Source organism: Catharus ustulatus, chromosome 3 (assembly GCF_009819885.2).
Source record: "Catharus ustulatus isolate bCatUst1 chromosome 3, bCatUst1.pri.v2, whole genome shotgun sequence".
Taxonomy (NCBI): domain Eukaryota; kingdom Metazoa; phylum Chordata; class Aves; order Passeriformes; family Turdidae; genus Catharus; species Catharus ustulatus.
In genome coordinates, this window is record NC_046223.1 from 71,597,732 (window position 1) to 71,616,858 (window position 19,127).

The following is a 19,127-nucleotide window of genomic DNA, read 5'->3' on the forward strand; positions in this document are numbered from 1 at the left end:
GGTGGCTGCTGGAAAAACAAGTCTGGACTAGCACCTCACTCACACATATATCTATCCTTGTGCACAGCAAACTAGCTGACAACGTGAGCTTTGCAGTTTGCAACAAGAGGGAATTATTCTTGTGAAAATTCTCCCTGCAGGCTTCAAAGCAGATGTGAGAAATTCCACAAAAGATTAATGCGATGACCAACTGTGAGGGACAAAGGATTTTATCAGAAAGTTTCTAGGGCAATTTTGATTCTGGGCTTGCTGCAAATGTTTAATCCCAATTCATCAACTCCAGCAGAACTGAGTGAAGCATTTCTTGTTTTTTTACCTCCAAAGACAACACCCAGTGTACGACTACAAGAGTTTATACACTTGTTTTTATATTTTGCATATACTATTTTACAAGTATATATCTAAAGTTCAGCCTGGTAGGTGATACATGGAAAAATACAGTACCAACAACAGAGCCAAGCATTTTGTGTATTATGATTTAAATGGTTTAAAGCCATTCTGGAAAGGTGTTTCTGATGTGAAAGCCAGTGTGTGCTCCTGTGGGAAGATTTTCTGTCTGCTCTATTCCTCTTCTCCTCCTTATTTCCCTGTGCATATAAACTGTTAAGAGGGCACACTGCCACATATACATTTGGGAAATGTATTTGAAGGAGAAAATCCATTCCAAATTACTCCAGCCCACTTTCTCTTGAAGCAGCACCTGGCACACAACACAAAGCAGAGCTCAATTCCCAGCTCTGTGTGAAAAGCACATCAGAAATTCATCCTCTGCAAGACAGCAGCAGCTCTTTCCCACCCACATCCTGAAGAGCAGAAAACCAGGAATAGCCTCTTCTTTTTCTACAGAGGATCAATCCTTAGGACATGCTGGACCAGTTCTTTTCTCTCCTCTCCAGGCTCTACAGTTTTTTATCTCAGTCCTTGCATTGGGAGCAAGGCCAGTCAATACCAGTTACCACCAGGATAGTGCTTGTGAAAAGAGTTCATGGGGTTTCAGGCACACAAGGCTGCTGGGATGGGAAAGTAACCAGGAACATGTAAACTCAGTGCAGTTACACAACAGCATGGACTGACAGTGGAATGACTCTCTAGCTCAGCATTAGAGTTGACCTAAAAATACTTAAGCTTCCTGTTCACTCGTAAGGGCCTAACTTGTGTAACTCACTCTTCAAAAGACCAGAATTTCTTGCAACCAAACAACCCAAAACCTACAAAACCAACCCTTTCCTTCCATCTTGAGCATTTGGGAATCTTTGTCTCAGCTTCTATCCTGCTGTCAATTAAGGCAATTATTCCTTTGCTATCCTTTGTAATGGTTGAGCAGTGATTTGATTTACAGTAAACAATACAATACAATTCAAAACTGTAATTAAAGACTGATCAATGGGATAAAATCTTCTACATGCCTTTATTTTTATGTGCCCAAAAGAGAGCAGACAGGGAGTCAAAAAGGTGGTTTTTTCTCCTGCTGCCAACTTACCTTAGTTTTGAACACTGCAAGAGAATGAGTTTATCTGAACACCAATACAACTGCACATTAAAATACCAAATGGTAGGAAATATTTTATATGAACACGGCAAGACAGAAAGAATGAATAAAGATAAGCAGAGTTTTTATCAAAAGATTTATTAAAAATAAGTTCTTTAAAGAGAAAAAGTGTGACGTATATACATTAAATTGTCAAAACCTTCATGGGCTTATAATACAAATTATTCCAAACAAAATGAGAGACATTCACTTTTTTTAAAAAAAATATGACATGCCTATTAGAACAGAATAGCATATGGGAAGACAAAAAACAACACACAGCACACAACAATTATGAGGAAAACCCTGAAAATGAAGACTACTTGCAAAGGTGAAAGTGAGTGATCTTCATGATTCTACAGACAGAAACTAAGCCTATGAATAGCATCTTCAGTTGATAGAGTTCACCTGACAACTGCTAGCTTCCAATTAATTCTTCACTTCTACTGTGAATTAGCAAATCTCAGCAAGTGGATTTGTGCTTATCTTTTCCAGCTCCATTGCAGTAGGTACCAAATGATTTCTTCTTAGGAAGAAAGTTACAGAATTCCTGTTTTTCTCTTTAAACTCTCTGACAGTCAGAACCACAAAATAGTTTTTTTAAAAATTATTTTATTTTATAAGACTATTTTCCACAAGCAGAGGCAAGACAAACTGGCACATGATTCTGCATGCTTCAGATGACCTCAGCTTAGCTTCTCATTCCCAGATGCCATATTTAGAACTATATCCTTTCATTTGAGTCTTCTGAATTTTCTGGTGTTTAGTGCATATATACAGTGAGCTGAGAATTGCAGTATTACAAACGTCTAGCCATCCTTACAGCAGAATGCACCCTAATCTCAGATGTATGCAAGACTTGCACCTTTAGGTCTCCCTAGCATCCTCTTTAGTCCCACAGTTTAATCAGACCATCCCAGCCGCACGTGATGACTTTGGATGTTTCGTGTGGATGCCACACTGCACCAATACAGACTTTGTCATGTGCTTTTAATCTGCTGTAGAGTTTTGTTGTCTTCCAGTCCCAGATGTTTAGTTTCCCATCTGCATCTCCAGATATCACATAGCTGTATTAAGAGGAATAAAATGGAAGTTGTATCATGTGTGCAGACTGCTTGTATGCTATTACAAGTAGCAACTGAGCAACAGAAAAGAGCTTCCCCCAGGGAGTTTCCCATCTGACACAGCCTGCAAACATACCTACCAAGGAATTAGCATTCACAATGTGCTCTAAGAGCACACAAGTCCTGCAAAAGGTGATTCATCAGCTGAGAGCTAAATGTGCTAAGCAGTGTGATTATACCCTGCACTGTGTTACTGGAACCCAAGAGAAAGTGTCACAAGTTTCCCAGTTATTATAGTAACTCGTCTCTCATGTACATAGAGTACTAAATATATGGGCATATTAATAAGCCAACAGGAAAAAAGAGATGGTGGTTCTCTGAACAGCAATTGAGGATACCCACACCAGACCTATGAACTGGAGAAACTGGGTGAGTTCAAATCCCAGACGCTCTGGACAAGTGCATGGTGTAGGAACAGACCCTGTACTGCACACCACATGCAAAAAGGTGGGAGTCAGATGTGGAAGCCTCTCCTGGTTCTACTGGATGCTAAGAGCAAACTTTCTGTTCTGCTGCTTTGCAAGGGAGCTCTGTCCAATGCTGAGCTAACAGGATGACTGTGCATTCATGAATGTTGCAGGGGATTCAAGAGGAAATTTAGTGCTTGTACTTGCAAGTTTTAAGATGAAGTTCATTCACAGATAAACTTACCTCATATCAGGTGAAAAATCCACTTGACAAGCATAGCCAGCTACCATGTGACCTTTGAAAATTTTCTTTTTGTTTAATCTGAATCTGTTCTGAGCTCCAAAAATCAAGATTTGGTTATCCATTGACTGGCAAGCCAACCATTTCCCTATAAATGCAATAAACAAAGGTGGTGTCAGGTGCTGCATCTGAAGAAACAGACTCATCTGGGATGTTTTTAGAGATTTTTGACAATTTTTCTTGCACTATCTTAATCCAGATTCTCATTATGTAGTAGGGTTCTAGGTAACAGCTGATACTGCTTCTGCCTGGTACAACTGCCAACAGTTGAAACTCATCTTTGACAGGATTTGGGATGCCTACTCCTACAAAATGCACTCAGGACTCTGCTAAAGCTCTGACTGTTCCAGCTATGTGCTGCATCAACCCCACTTACAGTTTAGTTTTTTAGATACTGTGTAATCTTGCTGGTGCCTATAATCATGTAACTCAGTGAGGAGAAAAAAAAATCCATCTAGCTGCACTCTACTTGATCACCTGTTTTGTGGGGTATCCCAAGACAGTCACCCCCTCTTTATGGGAAAATAGGTCTAAGATAGACTGAGGAGTTTGCAACTATACTCCTATAGTATTCTCTGTCTTGATGGAATGCAGTTAATAAAGATATTTTAGTGAAAGAAAAATTGAGGCTTTTCTAATCGTAACTTGTTTTGCATCTTGGCAGTGCATTAACCCCTGCCTGAGAATCCAGTGAAGTTCATGTGCTACAGAACACCCAGAAGTGTTCAGGTCTGTCCTGAACTCTGCCTATCCTCACTGCCTTTGAAGTGTTTCATGCAGTGACAACATAACATTGGCTGTGCAACAAGCTGAACAGCCTCTACTCAGCATAACGGGACTGCTAACAACAAATCTTGCAACACTGTAATAATGGTGACACTAACGCTATTTAAATTTGGCCAAAACAGATAACAGGAATTTTGTCCTGCTAGAAGGATTTTCACTGATTACTTGAGGCACTAAACAATTATCCTTCTTCAGCATGATTCTAATTGAAGAACAAAAACACCAGTGAAACATTAACATAAAGAAACACTGATTTGGGATTTCTCTTATGCAAGAATTATTTGGACTACATTCATAACAGAAGGGAACAGGATCATGTATTACATGAGTTTCTGCTTTAACAGTGGCACCACAAGGACAACACTTTGCCACCGTTGTCAGCTCCCTTCATTGTTTCCCTTAATGTTTTAAATATAGCAAAGAGTACATGGTAGCTCTATGGAGAGTCCTTTTGCTTTGTCTGGATGAAGGCCTAATTTTAAACTGATACAGTTACCCTGATATAAACCCTCCCTTTGACATACTTGTTCTTTAGAATTTTAAATCAAAACAAGATCCAGTCCAATCTTGGAATAAATGCCCAGAGTGACTGGGGAGAAGGTTAGTCTGGGGTGAAAGGAGGATGCAACAGCAACATCAGAGATTCAATCAGTAACAGACGCCTATGCAAATTAGGTCTAAGAAGGCAGTAAAGTGTTAACCTACCATTTGGAGACAAAGTCACGGCTGGCATGGAATGCATACTTGGCTCAGCTATGTACTTGAAGTCTACAGGAATGTCCCTGCAAAAGGAAGAAGCATGTGTTTTATGAAGACATGGAGATGTTCCAAAGAGCTGCTCCAAGTCAGCTGATTTATGTGGCAACTGAACCATGAAGAATGTATGGTGGCATCCAAAGGAAGAATATGCAAAAACTCAAAAATATTATTAGTGTCCACCTGAGAACTCCAGAGCTGCCTACAGCATAACCTCTGAGAGTGTGAATTTACCTCAATCAAATGAGCCAGAATCTAAATTAGAGTCATAATTCTATTGTTAAGACCAGAACAGTAACACAGAGTTCTTTTATTGCCTCCATTATAACTGCAGCTCTTACAAAGTTCCTATTTAGATTGCAAGAACATACTGACAATATGCATGGATCTTATTGGAACATCGTATTGACTTGAGTTTGTTTTAACTCAAATATTTCTGCCTTTTCTTCAATTCTTCCTTTTCAGACGTTTTTTAAAGGAAAAGAAAGCAGGATTCTCTCGCTCTCATCTCTGACATGCCCTTTTTCTCCCAGTCTCCCCAACTGGGATGCCAACCAATTCCAAATATTTAGAGCTGAACGGAAAGCTGAACTCCCCAGCTCAACTGCAAAAAGACTGTGCCAGTGCATGTTCTTAACACACACTGTCCTGTACAAAGGCCTAGGGTAAAAACAAGGACAGTCTAATCCTTACTCTGCAGAACTGCCATTTGGTTTTGACTATATAAATTGAATTACTAACGCTGTGTGCATATTCACAGTATTCTTCATACCCTGCACTGGAAGACTGGAATAAAGGGAAGGCATGTACATGGCTTTCTCATTAAGCAAAAAAACACCTCCAGCAGAAAACAGATTTGATTAATGTATTCTGCAGAAAACACATGCAAAATGTTCTGTAGCAGCATTAATTAATACAAAGGGGATGTTTATGACTCCATTGTCTAATTCACAGAGCAGAAGGGTTGCTGGGACGCTCTCAGAGCAGAGAGCGTGGGTGGCTGCCTTGTCCCAGCTGCCTGAGCCTTGTTGGATGGCAATAGAGTCGGCATTAGCAAGGTAATTACCATCCTGCTTTATTGTGGAGGAACTTACTTCCCATCATCTTCAGTTAAGCAACATACACAGGGGCAAGCAGGGTGAAGCTGCTCTGTTGTCAGGAAGCGACACAAATGCTCCTGTGAGTTAAAATCATTTATTCCTCAGAATAAGAAGGGCAACCCACTTAATACATTCCATGGAAAAAAGTAGCACTTTATGGCCAGGGATAACCTGCTTCCAAGCAGGCAGACATAAGACTGCTGCTGGGTAGCAAACCTCTGAAGAAGTAACTAAAATCCACATCATCTCTGAGGCCAATCAACACAACAGCACAGGAAGTACAGCCCCTGTGATCCTACCCAAAGACATTCCAGCTCCATTTGCAACAGGACACAAGGTTATTGCTGCAGCAAGGCCAGGCCCTTATCTGCTCCCATCACCCAACACTCCTGCAGAACAACAACCTTCCAGAGTCCTCAGTGCCAGGTAAAACCAATCCCATTGGAAGCCCCATTGAAGTCTCATCACAGAAGGTGCATCTGCAGTACTGAATTGTACTGCAGTCAGAAATTTAAATGCAGCACCAGTTGTTTTGCCTTCTTTTCCTTTTACATATGAAGGCAGACTCACCTACTAGAATTTATTCACAACAGCTCTGCTTTATGTTGATACCTACCAGGCACACTTAGGAACAGCAGCAGGATATGCTGCATTAAACTATTAGGAAGAATGAAGAGATGCATTTTGTATTTCACATTTGCTTCCAGTCAAATTGCTAAATAAGTAATGTCAGCTTGCGCTCTTAAAAAAATTACCACCACAGATGCTATCATGGTTGTCCAACCACAAAACTCACATAATATATTTGTTTTTTGTGACAAATATTTAAAATCTAAATGTTTTAAAAGTCCTTTCACCACTTCATAGCATTTCAAAGGCCAAACAGTTTTAAATACCAGAAGTGATATCTGCTAGCCAAGATTTAGAAGTGTTATACTCTGGGGTTCTGATACAGCTTCTTCCCCAGGCAAGAGGTAGAAAAATGTTTTTAACAGAAGAAGGAATAAAACCAAGCCAACCCAATCCAGTTTTGGGACCTACACATCATGAAGATGTCTCTCAGGAGACTACACTATCTCTACCAGGAGCCATGGGTGAAAAGGCCCACTGAGGGGCACATCTTTAAAGAGATGGCAAGCCTCCTAAACCTGTCAGCATAACAGCTAAATTATCACTACACAGTTGTTGCTTTGCTGCCTGACTTAGAGGTAAAAAGAAATAATGGCCTCCAAAGTTATATGCCCAAATAATTTCATTGCTTGTCCAAGCAGGATCAGATGCATACAAAGCTAAGACAAAATAGCATTTTGCATTTCTAGAAGAGAGAACAAAGTATATGATACCCATGCCAGCTTTAATATCCCAATCACATGAAATGCAAAAGCAGACAATTTTTCAAGTGCTCCCATTAATACTCCTAAATAAACTGTGCAATTTACAAGAGTCTGTACTATAGTGGAAGTCTGAACTTTCAGCAATCGACCAACTGCAATTCTATGTACAGCCCATTGAAATTTGTGCAAGAGATGAATTCTTGGGGAAAGGAGATTTAAGTTCTCAGGAGTTCCTCACTGTGATGAAGTCAGATGTGCCATCCTGTTACCAGCTCTGGCCAAGTCAAAGTGTTTACAAAACACACTACAGAATTCCTCTAGACAATTGAAACTAAGCAATTAGACCAACTTCTAATTACTAGTTTTTGAGGCCATACTCTGGTCATAATTACTTCCACTTTGTTTCTGTAAGATACTGAAGAAACATTGTGCTGAAGAGCATATGAAGAAAAGTGCCAAAAGGTGCAGTAACCAAATCACTGCTAAGTAGCAAATCATTTTTCTTATCAATTTAGGAAAAAAGGATTTGAGAAATAATTTGCCATGGAAGTTTCTGAGTTCAAAAATCTTCCATAATTAATGTATTAACTTAGTTTTAAGGCATTTTAAAAATCTGGATCTTGAAATTACAGAAATATGTTTACAGACCAATTAACATATCATGGCAGGTTAAGGAGGAAGATTTTCAAGTCACATCCAGGAAGATGGCATTACATTTGCTCTTTATAAAACCAAAGAATTTCCCAACTACTGCATTAATTGCTTAAAGTTGAGTTTCCTATAATTTCAACAAGGGAACTCTTTCTTCAATATACAACAGGCTATTACACATTTTTTTCTTCAGAAGGAAAAAACTTCTGCTACCGGAACAATCAAGTTGTCATGTTCCCATGCCAGAACCTTTTTGCCTTTCCTGCTTTCTCCACAGACTGACTAAATCCACCCACTTCACTATTTATTTCAGCCATCACACAAAGCTCATAAAACAGGGGCAATCAAATCTCAAGGAAATAACAGATTTGTGTGAGCAAGATCATCCTCCCACTCAGCAAAGAGGAGACATTCCCTAGCAGATATGGTATTGTAAAGATTTTTCCTTAAGGAGCTCAGTGACTGCATGGGTCTACTTATAATGTTCTAAACAGAGGCTTTCTTGGAGTGGCATATGGTGACAGCATTTTAATGTCTAGCCTAAGCCTGGGTTCCCAGACTTTGGTCATTGCCACTGCTACTGGCAATGACAGCAGCTGATCACAGACAAGCTGAGGATTTAGCTGGCTGCTTGGGTAACATTCCAATACCACAGACTGAAGTCTCTTGTCTAGGCTACAGGAAAAAAAAAAGTTAAAAAAAAAAAAAAAAAAAAGAAAGCAAGCAGCCAGGAAGGAACTGATTAGTCACAGAACTGTCGAACTAGCGTCTGTATTATGCAACACAGCTTTGCATGTGTGAACAGCAAAAGGAAACGAATACCTCAAGATATGGGACTGATTATTTCAAAATGCAATTCTCAAATCCAATTCAAGAGAAATCTTGAAAGTATTAAGTTCAAGATCTTAGTACCTAGAACTTTGTGAAAAACATTTCAGATAGGAGTGATCTGTTTTCTATGCAGGTTAAATGTTAAAAACTGGAAACCATTTCAAATATTTTGTGTTATTTTTCCTTGGACAGATTCTCTCTTTTCTGTCATCTACTGTATTCATACTGTGTGCATCAATTATTGCCAAAAAGTCAGGCTAACAGAAAACCAGAATAAAGCTACACTGAACTAGTTATTTCAAACATGGGCCAAGTATCATATAATACTATGGACATCCAAGTTCAAAGCATTCAAAACCAGCACACACTAACTGTAATACAAAAGACATTGCTTTAAGAGCTAATTTAAGGACTAACAGACCCTTGGGGAAAGGGGAGAGAGCAGAGACAACTAACAGAGTGCAGACTGAAAGGGCTGTCTTATCTTTTTCTTTAGGGAAGAGGAAATCAATGAAGTGTCTCAGGCATTAAGTCAGAACAAGGTTTTAAAGCTTTTCCTGAACTAGCTAGAACTAATACACTCCAGTGGCCTGTGTGTTATGTGTACTTTTTTGAACTCTCTTTTCAGTTTGCTCACAATATACTTTGAGGTAAAACTCAAAATTTAAACTTACCATTCCCAGACTCTTAAACTCTTGTCATCAGATGTACTCACAAACCTTCTGTTTTCATCCACAAACACAATGGTGTTGACAGCTCCCAAATGCCTATCGTATTCCTGCACAATCTCACCACTTCGAATATCCCACTACAATTAAAAGAGTCAGAATAAGAAACTGTTTTTTACTAAATACCAGTACTTTTAGAGAAATAAATATTGAGTAGACATACCTGCACAATTTTCTTATCTGACATCCCTGCAACAAACAGATTTTGTTTATCTTCATCAGGATTGAATTTAACACAATAAGGAACCTTCCTGTTGGTGAATCTTGAAATACATTGCCCTGCAACAGAAAACCCATTTATAATGTATCAGGTGGGAAGTGCTATGGACTGATTGGTTGTTTGCAGATACTGAAAAAAAGCACTTTAATAGCAGACAACACTTCTTTTAAAGTCCTTGAGAGAATTAGAGGGCAGAATTTTCCCTGCTCTTTGATCAGACCTTCTTCCACATTTGTGTGTGTGTACCTGCATAAACATGCACACACACAAACTGTCCTGTAAGTTTGCTACAGCTTCCCAAACAATACAACTGCTCAGTACTCTGTATGCCACCAGGACATAACAAGAACATAAGGACAGGCTCAGGATATCACGATATCTTTGCAAAACTTCACCTCCTTAGGATCAGAGGTCTTCTCAACAAGAGATACAAACTTGGGCAAGAACTCAAGACTAGCCTTAGAAATGGGTAACAGTAATGCAACTGCAAAATAAAGCCCTAACCTCTCCTCTTAGCTTCAGCCACAAATACCCTGATTACACTTCATCTGTAACTCACAGGAGCCATGTTAATCCAAAAGCTCTGTCTAAATAACTGAGTTCAGACTCAGGTTCAAACTCAACACTGGAGAATCAGACTTACACCTTTCTGGCTATCATCTGTGTAAGATTAGTGCCACTGCTAACCCAGAAAGCTAACAACTCTTTCAAACATGGGAACTTCCCGTCTTAGGAAGAGACCAAGGCTTAAAAGAATACTGACAAAATCTATCCTGTATTTTTTTTAACTGAAAAAACTATTTGCAGCAGAATGTTACAGAGCATCTCCCAGGCATGAGGGCATCAGATCTGCCCTTCAACTCTCTATACCAGCAACTCAATTATCACCACCTTTTCTAATTTGGAGTGCTCTTCAAGTTCAGGTTAAGCAAAAGACCAAGTGAGATAATTTTTCTAAATTAAGCATATTTAGGTGTAAAGAGTAATTTTATGCCTGTAAATTTAAACATGCAATTAAATGATTTGGCAAGATGTCTTTTTGTTGAAATTCTTTCTAGCATTACAAATAACTATGAAACGTCTCAAACAAAAAGATATATGAAAATACAGGTAGTGTCAATTGCACCATTACAGATAACAACAAAATATGTGAAAAAAAGACTAATTATTCTGCAATGAAAGCCTAAACAGTGAACTATAAGACAATATGAAGGACAACTGGAAACAATCTGAATGCTAAGACATTTTATAGTGACTATTAATTTAAAATAGTGCCAAATAACAGCACCCACAAAATACAGGCCTACCTGTTTCAGTGTCCCAGAGTTTTAGATAGCGGTCATATGCAGCACTAAGGAACTGAGTGCCTGCATTGTTAAAACAGATGTCGCGAACAGCTTTACTGTGTCCTACAAAATAGAAAAAATGCAATGGTAAACTTTCATCCATTCATACTTAGAACTAGTGTGTTGAGGTTGAGCTTTTAAAAAAACCCCCAAGCCATATTACTCAAGTTAAATGCTCTAACAATGCAAAGAGAAAAAGAAAATCACTTATATTGAAGTTCTTAATGAGAACTTGGAAAGAGCAATTCAAGTGACAACGAAAAGGTAACTCCTAAAGAATGATGAGAATAAAACCCCATAACACCCTCACACATCTAAGACACTGGAGAAAAAAACAAAAGCATTGCATAAACCCACTTGACAAACAAGTATAAACTTGTATAAATTTATACACAACAGAACTTCAGAAGAAATTTAAAACATTCTAATAAATACCATCATCTAATGAAAAAGAGAGACAAACACTACATGAGATTCATTCAATGGAGAAGCATTTAAAATTAGAAAACAGGTATGAAATATGGGAAATATTAGATCAGAAAACTAAAAATGCTTTCATCTGATGTTAATCTTGCTACTCCTCAGCCTCAATACGTTTATCTGACCACCACATCAGACTTGCAGCTTTTTAGTTTAAATATTGATACAGTAATTGAAATACAGCAAAATGGCAGCCAAATCTGGTTGATAAGAAGAACCTTTTGAGAAAAACAGTCACACTGTTCAGAGAGAGCAGTCTATTGAGAGAGAACCTTTTTTGAGCTGTCATCTTTGCCACACTGCTGTCATCAGAAATAATAGGTGAAAAAAGACTTCTCTCTTGTTACTCAACATATATTCACTCAGTGTTCTAGAAATGTTCCTATTTCAACAGGAGAATCAGCTACTTTTGTTCTGCATTCAAGGCTGCTAAGAAGTTTGAATTTCTCTCTCTCTCAGCTAGCTGCTTTAAAAAGCACCTGTTACATGAACAAAGACCACGCCTGAACCTAAAAAAGATTTCCCATGCTTTTGCACTAAAAACTCAGCACAGATGGAATGACCTATTTAAGGAGGGATCAGATCACGAGACACTCACTGGTTAAATACAGAGGGTTGCTGTTTTCAACATGAAGATGGGGCAATTTAATGTCAAAATTTTGCCTTTGAAAAGGAGTCTTGCATAAGATGATTGTAGTACACTAATGTTTTGTTTTAAGGATTGTAAGGTGTTACACATCAACATTAAATTGCTTAATGACAAAGTTCTTAATGAAACATGCATCTTTTTCAGTTCTTACTGCCAAGATCATTCCAAACATGGCCTTGGATGCACAAGTCCTCTCTATGAGAAATAAATAAGCTAACCTAAATCATATTCTCCAAGGAAATTGTTCTATACATAAATGAGTTTCAAAAAAGACTATTACCAATAAATGTCCGTAGACATCTTCGATCACCATATACTTCCCATAGCTAGGAAAAAAAAGATGGGGAGGGAAATATGTCAATTGTTAAATGATATATATTTCTTTTAAGAAATTAGTTACAGACTTATAACATGATAAATCACAATCTATCCAGAAATTCACTAGAATGCTGTCACCTTCCTGTAAGCAAAATCCCCTTAGAATAACTAAAACTTCCATACCATATTCCAACTTTAATGACTTAAGGTTGTGCTACTTAAAAAAATCCCCAAAACATCAGCTTTCTGTTGATATATGTTGGACTGAAGTGAAATTTGTTCACACCACATCTGCTTCAGTAAAAGACTTCAGCAGAAACCTATTGTTAGCTGTAAAACTAGGCTTCACAGAAAATGAATTAGTATAACAACAAAGGCAACAACGTGAGAAACTTGTGACCTTCTAAATGCTATTAAAAAAACAACTAACACTGTTCTAACAGCCTCAGTCTTCTGTACTATTTCTATCTTTGTTCCAATTAATTTGTAATTTAAAAATTAAGTGAGAAAAATAAAAGCAACACAGACAAAAGAGATTTGGTAGAAGTATCAAATGTTTACATATCCTAAAATGCACTGTCTGCATTCCAAGATGGTATATAATGTATACATGAAAATAGAAAAATAACTCACCTTAATTTTGCAATCCATAGAGCAAGACAACAGTATATGCCCAGACAGAGGAAACAATCTAACTGCACTGACACCCTGTAAATAAGAACATAAGTTAATAGAAAGTGGATCATCTAGAGTTTCCTCAGTTTGTTTAGTCTCTTTTCCAAGCAAAAAGCTAAAGTTTATCTTGATAAAATAAAAAGATACTGTATCTCAAAAAGAAATAACCTGCCCACATTCCATTTTAGAAACAGTGATGTATTTTGAGCAAATGCCATTGGAAAAAAGTTGATTCACTTTAATGGCTGTATATACAACCTCCTTCAACATCCACACCATTACTGCGGCAAACACAGCAAACAAATACAAACTGGGAATTGGGAGACTGTCTTTGTATAACAAGCCTTTTCAGATGGAGCAGATACTGAATTTAAGAAAAAAAAAAAGTTTTTGGCCAGTTCAATTTCTTACATATACTACCAGTGCCTTCTATCCACTGAGCTCAGATTTCCTGGGCACAGCATCTTCACAACTATCTGTATTCCAGGTACTCCTTTCTGGGAAGTCCAAAGAACCCCCAAGTACTTGTGGCTTTAATGTCTCTCCTTTCCATTTCATGTTGATTGCTCTATTCACATGCCATCCAGTTCCTCCCTCCCATCCTTGGTTGGAGCTGGGTACTTTATCCTCACTATTACTGTCTACTTATATCCGCCAGTTTTTCTAAATTTGTCAGCCCATTTTTCTTCTGTCTCTCTCATCGATATCATTATTCATCTTGTTTGAAGGAGAAAACTGTTTTACACATCAGCCTGTTTTAATAGGATAATAGGCAGAGGAGGGACTAGAGCTTTGGGGAGGAGATGTCATTCTGGAAAGCCCTGATAGCTGCAGCTATAAGCTCATTGATGTAGCAATCATTTAAGAAGAGCTCAGAGATGTGACTCAACTTAAAAAAAAAGAGCAAAAGCTAAAAACATTCCCTGTGTCCTCCTTTCTTCTATCATCCAAGTATTATTAAGGTGATGTCCATTGCAGTGCAGCATATACCCTCTCAAGCAATACTTAAAATTAGTGGCAAAAGAAGCAGCAAATTGAGTATATGCTATACAACCCTGACCAGTGAAACACTTTTTTAATACCAGAAGTGTGTATATTGTTTTGGTATCTGACACAAGAAGGAACTGTGGATGTTAAACAGCACCAAAGAAAACTCTTACCAAGACACACCTCTTAAAGGTATTAGCTATGTTTGGGAGACCTGTAGTGCTAATGTACTATAATCACAAAACCTATGTAACTTTACCTAAGTTTGATACTAAGTAGTCTTTAAGTACTCTTACTACAAAAAAGCCTCAAACCTCACATATTCTCAGGAATCTCTACAATTAGCCTTTTTGTTATGCACACTGTAATTTAAGAAATAACTTCAAATCCCCCAGAAGTCACTGAATAATACTTTTCCCTTTAAGGTAGGTCAGGAAGTCATTATGTTAACAAAAAAGTATATGCACCTAGACAACTGCAACTGAGCAGGCAAACGCCTTGTGCGAGCATGTAATTCAACTAATTACATGCAAAGTATGGTAAAGAGGAAAATCCTCTTCTACTGATTCTTCAGTTTCAAAGAAATTACTAGCCTCAGACAGAAAATTAAACGGGCTGTCACACTGTATGCTCACAAACATTCCTACCTTTGTATGCCCAGACCACACATGGATTTGTTTCTTTGGAAGATAGCACTTCTCGGGTGGTACTGTAGAACGAAGATTAACTCCAACATCTTGAGGGACATGAAGATAAGATCTCCCCTGATAGTCATACATTTCTTTAACTGAAAAGGTAAACACAGATTTCTGAGAATCCAAATTTTTAAGAGGCTGAAAGGCTCAACAATTCACACAACTATAGTTTTCTCAACACAGCTGCTCTGCTGTAGAGGGAGAGGTGAGTGAGGAGGGCATAAAAAAACCCTGTTTCTTCATACAGATGTGGAATCTTAATTGACATCAGGTAAGCTCCAATTAAGTCATTTCAGTGAAGTCTGCTTGGAATCTTACAATCCAAACAATAACATAATCTTTTTCCTATCCATTTTACCCCTCATCAAACAGCAAGACCAAAAAGACACTGCTTATACTAACACTACATAGATTAAATCGTGCAACTCTAACGCTGACATTTACTTGCAACTCACATTCTAGCCAGCTCTGTGCTGTGTCAGTCATGTCAACAGAATTACAAATCAAGGAAAAAAAGATTCATTTGGCCATCATGAGCCAATATTGGTCAGCAGCAGCCAACAGCTGCTCTTTAACTAGATTTAAGAAGTGATTGGATGGTCAGAAACACAGGGATGCATTGTGCATGAAAATGGATTATTTCAGAGTAGTTGTGTGCTGGGTAGCCATGACAATAAACTGTGCACCAATTAAATTAATTTCTCAGTTTCCAGAATGTTGTTATGGCAGTTTTGGTTGTACTCTTGCAAGTATCCATGCTTCCATGCTTACACACATCTTCAAAATGGGGTATTTCTGGAACATTTGCATGTGCGTAGATCACAGTTTATATGGCAAGGTCCTTCACTATGAAATTTCAGGTAGAGAGCATGAAAACTTGGATACAAAATCATTAGTCCGTAGGAGGCTCAATGGCTAAAATTTCATGTTTGTTATGCTTACTGCTGTTCAACAAATACCATCATGATTTACTACACGTAAACAGAAGAATGTTCTAATGTCAGCAACGCTTATCTCACAGCCACCACTCCTTCCTCCACACACATTAGAAAGGATGCTCACAGCCTGTGTGTGTGAGCCTGGCTGTAGACACTGGTACACAAAGAGAGACCCTGCCTACCAAACTATCTGCACCAAGCAACGTAACACAGGGCTGTTCTGTATGCAGACAGCTGAAGAACAGTTTTTAAAAATTACTGAATTTTACTAAATTACCAAACCATTTTCTTTGAAGGTACCACATACTACAGGCTTCTGTAGGGTAATTAATTGATACACAATTATTCGTAATATGACGGCAAGAACATTTACATTAAAAATTGAGGAAGTGTAAAGTTCAAGTGATTTTCTAAATTGTTCATAAACCATAACTCAGAGCACTACCTGCTGATGAAAGTACTGACACATAAAACTACAGTAATTCTGAAGCTGAAACGAAGCCAAACTCATAACTTTGATATGTTTGCTCTGTGAAACAGGAAAGAGATACGTGCATCTAGTAACATTAAAAATAAATAAATCAAACCAGCACCCTGAAAAATGACATTTCCACACTGCTCTTCACAGTACGGAGCAGAATTAGTCCATGTTTATCCCTTTCCCCATGTCCTTTATGCTTTTGCCTGTGAGTGCTGTTATCTCCAATACAGAAACATAAATGTGCTGAGGTTGTCTGCCATCCTTACTAATTAACACAGCAGGCAAGAAAACACAGTAAGCTAGAAAATGAGAACAGCCAGGAAGATGCCATTACCGTGTAATATAGTCTTCTCCTCTCCAGGTTTATCATCTTCTACTTTTCCTCTCTTCTGCCTCTTAGCTGTTATTTCATCCAACTCCTTTTGCTCTTCCTGGAAAAAATAAAACATGATCTCTTAAAAAGTCAGCATTCAGAATCACATATGCAGAACTGTACTATTGTTTACTCAATATTAAGAACACACTTATTTGCTAAATGAGATTAGAAATATTTCTAAGCACCCATAAAGAGAATACCTCTATCAAAACCATAAAGGCTTGGAAAGCTATGTACACTGAAAAAAACCCAATTATCTTTTGAGTCATAGACTAAAGCTAAGCACTGACTGGACAAGACAAATATCTGTTGGTTGGATGGTCCAGGGTGTGTGTATTTGTGTGTGTGATATTGGAGATTTTCATTTGCCAGGTTTTTTTCAAAAAAGTTTTACTTTCACTTCTTTTTTCCCAAGCTCTTTCTTTTAATCAGACTCTACGACCAAACCAGACCAAATAATTGAATGCAGAATATCTGGAACATCTTATTTGGACATATCACCTAAAATGTTTCTGTTACCCTAAAGCACAGCATGAATCTTCTGCTTGGATAAGCACTAGGGCAGCTGGATCTCTGTTGTCAGTACATGGCAGTGGTTTCAACTTGTATCTCTTTTGTTAAAGTAGTACTTACTTCTGATGGTTTGGCTACTTCTTTTTCATCAACATACTTTGCCCATGGTCCCAGAAAACCATCAATATTAGATGCATCATTCTCCTTGAATTTCTTCCTTTTTTCAGTTTTCCTCTGTCCTGTTTCAAACACTGTTAGACCTGAAGAAGAAAACAATACACTGACTAACTGCTAACACAGAATACATCAGAGGTTGCACCATAGTCAGTTTAAAAGGAAAAGCCACCACCACCGCTCCTTTCAGTATAAAGGACATCATGGAAAAACTACTTGAGTAAAATTGACCAAAGCATTACTCTCTTTTCCAGCTATGAACACTGCTAACTATGCACAGTAACAAAACAACCACTTTATCTCTGTATCTTTGCTTGTTAGAATATTTAACCATGCATGTACCATAAATTTTTAACCATAAGTCTGCATTGCAGATTGTATGAATACATCAATTTTCATGCTTTAAATAGTGTAGTTTTTGAAAGTAAAGTCTTCTTGGATCTGATCTGTCAGAACTCTCTTAGTTTTAAAAAAACCAGCCCCAAAATGAAAATACGACAAGTGTCCCAAAACCCAGCCATAGCTGTGTATTTTAATTTAGAAAAAATTATAGAATGGTTTGGGTTGAAAGTGACCTTTAAAGGTCACCTACTTCAACCACCTTGCAATGAGCAGCAACATATTCAACTATATCAGACTGCTAAGAGTCCTGTCTAACATCAACTTGAACATTTCCAGGGATGGGGTACCCACTACCTGTCTGGGCAACTTGTTCTAGTATTTCATCAACCACATTGTAAAAAATTTCTTCCTTATAACTTAGTCTGAATCTATCCTCTTTTAGCTTAAAATAATTTCCCTTGTCCTATTGCTATAGGCCCTCTTAAAAAGTCTGTAACTATTGACAGTCATCTCCCTCCAACCACTATCTTGTTCTTTCACAGAAATACTAGCTTTTCACAATTATTGAACCCTCAGAATTTCAAAACCACTATACAATATAGATATGAGAGGAAAAAAAACCTGTAAGTAATTATTTTAACATATTAAGTTTTGTATACACAATTGTATATACAATTATGTTCAATTTCCAGACAACGTTTTTCTGCATCAGCAGAAATACTCATCTAGTGCAAAAGAGACAAAAGAAATTTTACACAAACAAGGGGAAAACAGGCAATATAAAAAGTAGTGCTCAGAAGGACTCTCACATTAATCAAAGGTTTTCTTAAAATGAAGTACAAAATTTCATTATGAAAAGTGTTTTTAATTTTTTTTTAATATCTTAATCTTAGTAATTCCCTTCTTTGGAAGGAAAGTGAAATAAGCTTGGACATACTCTGAGGAAGAGCACACGGAAAGACCCTTTGTACACCTATGTGAATAGGATATTTGAAAAAGACATGCAAGGGAAAGCATAACCATGATGTTTACACAGGTACACGTTTCTACTGCCAACAAGTCCCATTGAGTGTTAAATATCTTGTATCAAAGTATTAATTACAAACCCCATGCCCCTGGTAGTCAAGCCTCCCAGTGGCATGCCACACTGCCACCATTTGGTAACCTTCCAGTGGTTTTTCTTTTCCAAATAGCCCAAAGAGCTTAACTTTGCTAAGCAGAGATAACATGCAGCTCCCAACAGGAGTGCAGAGGCAGCACACAGTTTGCTCCTGAGGAGCAGTCATGGTGATTAGCTCAACATACAGGTATCCTAATGCAGACACATGACAATGTTAGATAAGACAATTTAAGAGAACCAAAAAGCTGTTTCAAATTGTACCGATAA

At 37.9% G+C, this 19,127-nt stretch overlaps 1 protein-coding gene across 1 annotated transcript in view; it reads right to left on the reverse strand.

Annotated features, from left to right (window-relative positions):
* Positions 1–1,611: 1,611 nt before the first annotated feature.
* Positions 1,612–19,127, reverse strand: part of CDC40 (cell division cycle 40) — a 37,791-nt gene continuing 20,275 nt past the window's right edge. The window contains exons 5-15 of the mRNA XM_033054937.2: positions 17,345–17,484; positions 16,670–16,766; positions 14,869–15,008; positions 13,193–13,267; positions 12,522–12,567; positions 11,074–11,175; positions 9,710–9,825; positions 9,493–9,626; positions 4,852–4,928; positions 3,304–3,448; positions 1,612–2,595 (exon numbers count right to left, since the gene is read on the reverse strand). Of these exons, the coding sequence (XP_032910828.1) occupies positions 2,418–2,595; positions 3,304–3,448; positions 4,852–4,928; positions 9,493–9,626; positions 9,710–9,825; positions 11,074–11,175; positions 12,522–12,567; positions 13,193–13,267; positions 14,869–15,008; positions 16,670–16,766; positions 17,345–17,484 (1,250 nt within the window). The 3' untranslated portion in view covers positions 1,612–2,417. The remainder of the gene's footprint in view (positions 2,596–3,303; positions 3,449–4,851; positions 4,929–9,492; positions 9,627–9,709; positions 9,826–11,073; positions 11,176–12,521; positions 12,568–13,192; positions 13,268–14,868; positions 15,009–16,669; positions 16,767–17,344; positions 17,485–19,127) is intronic.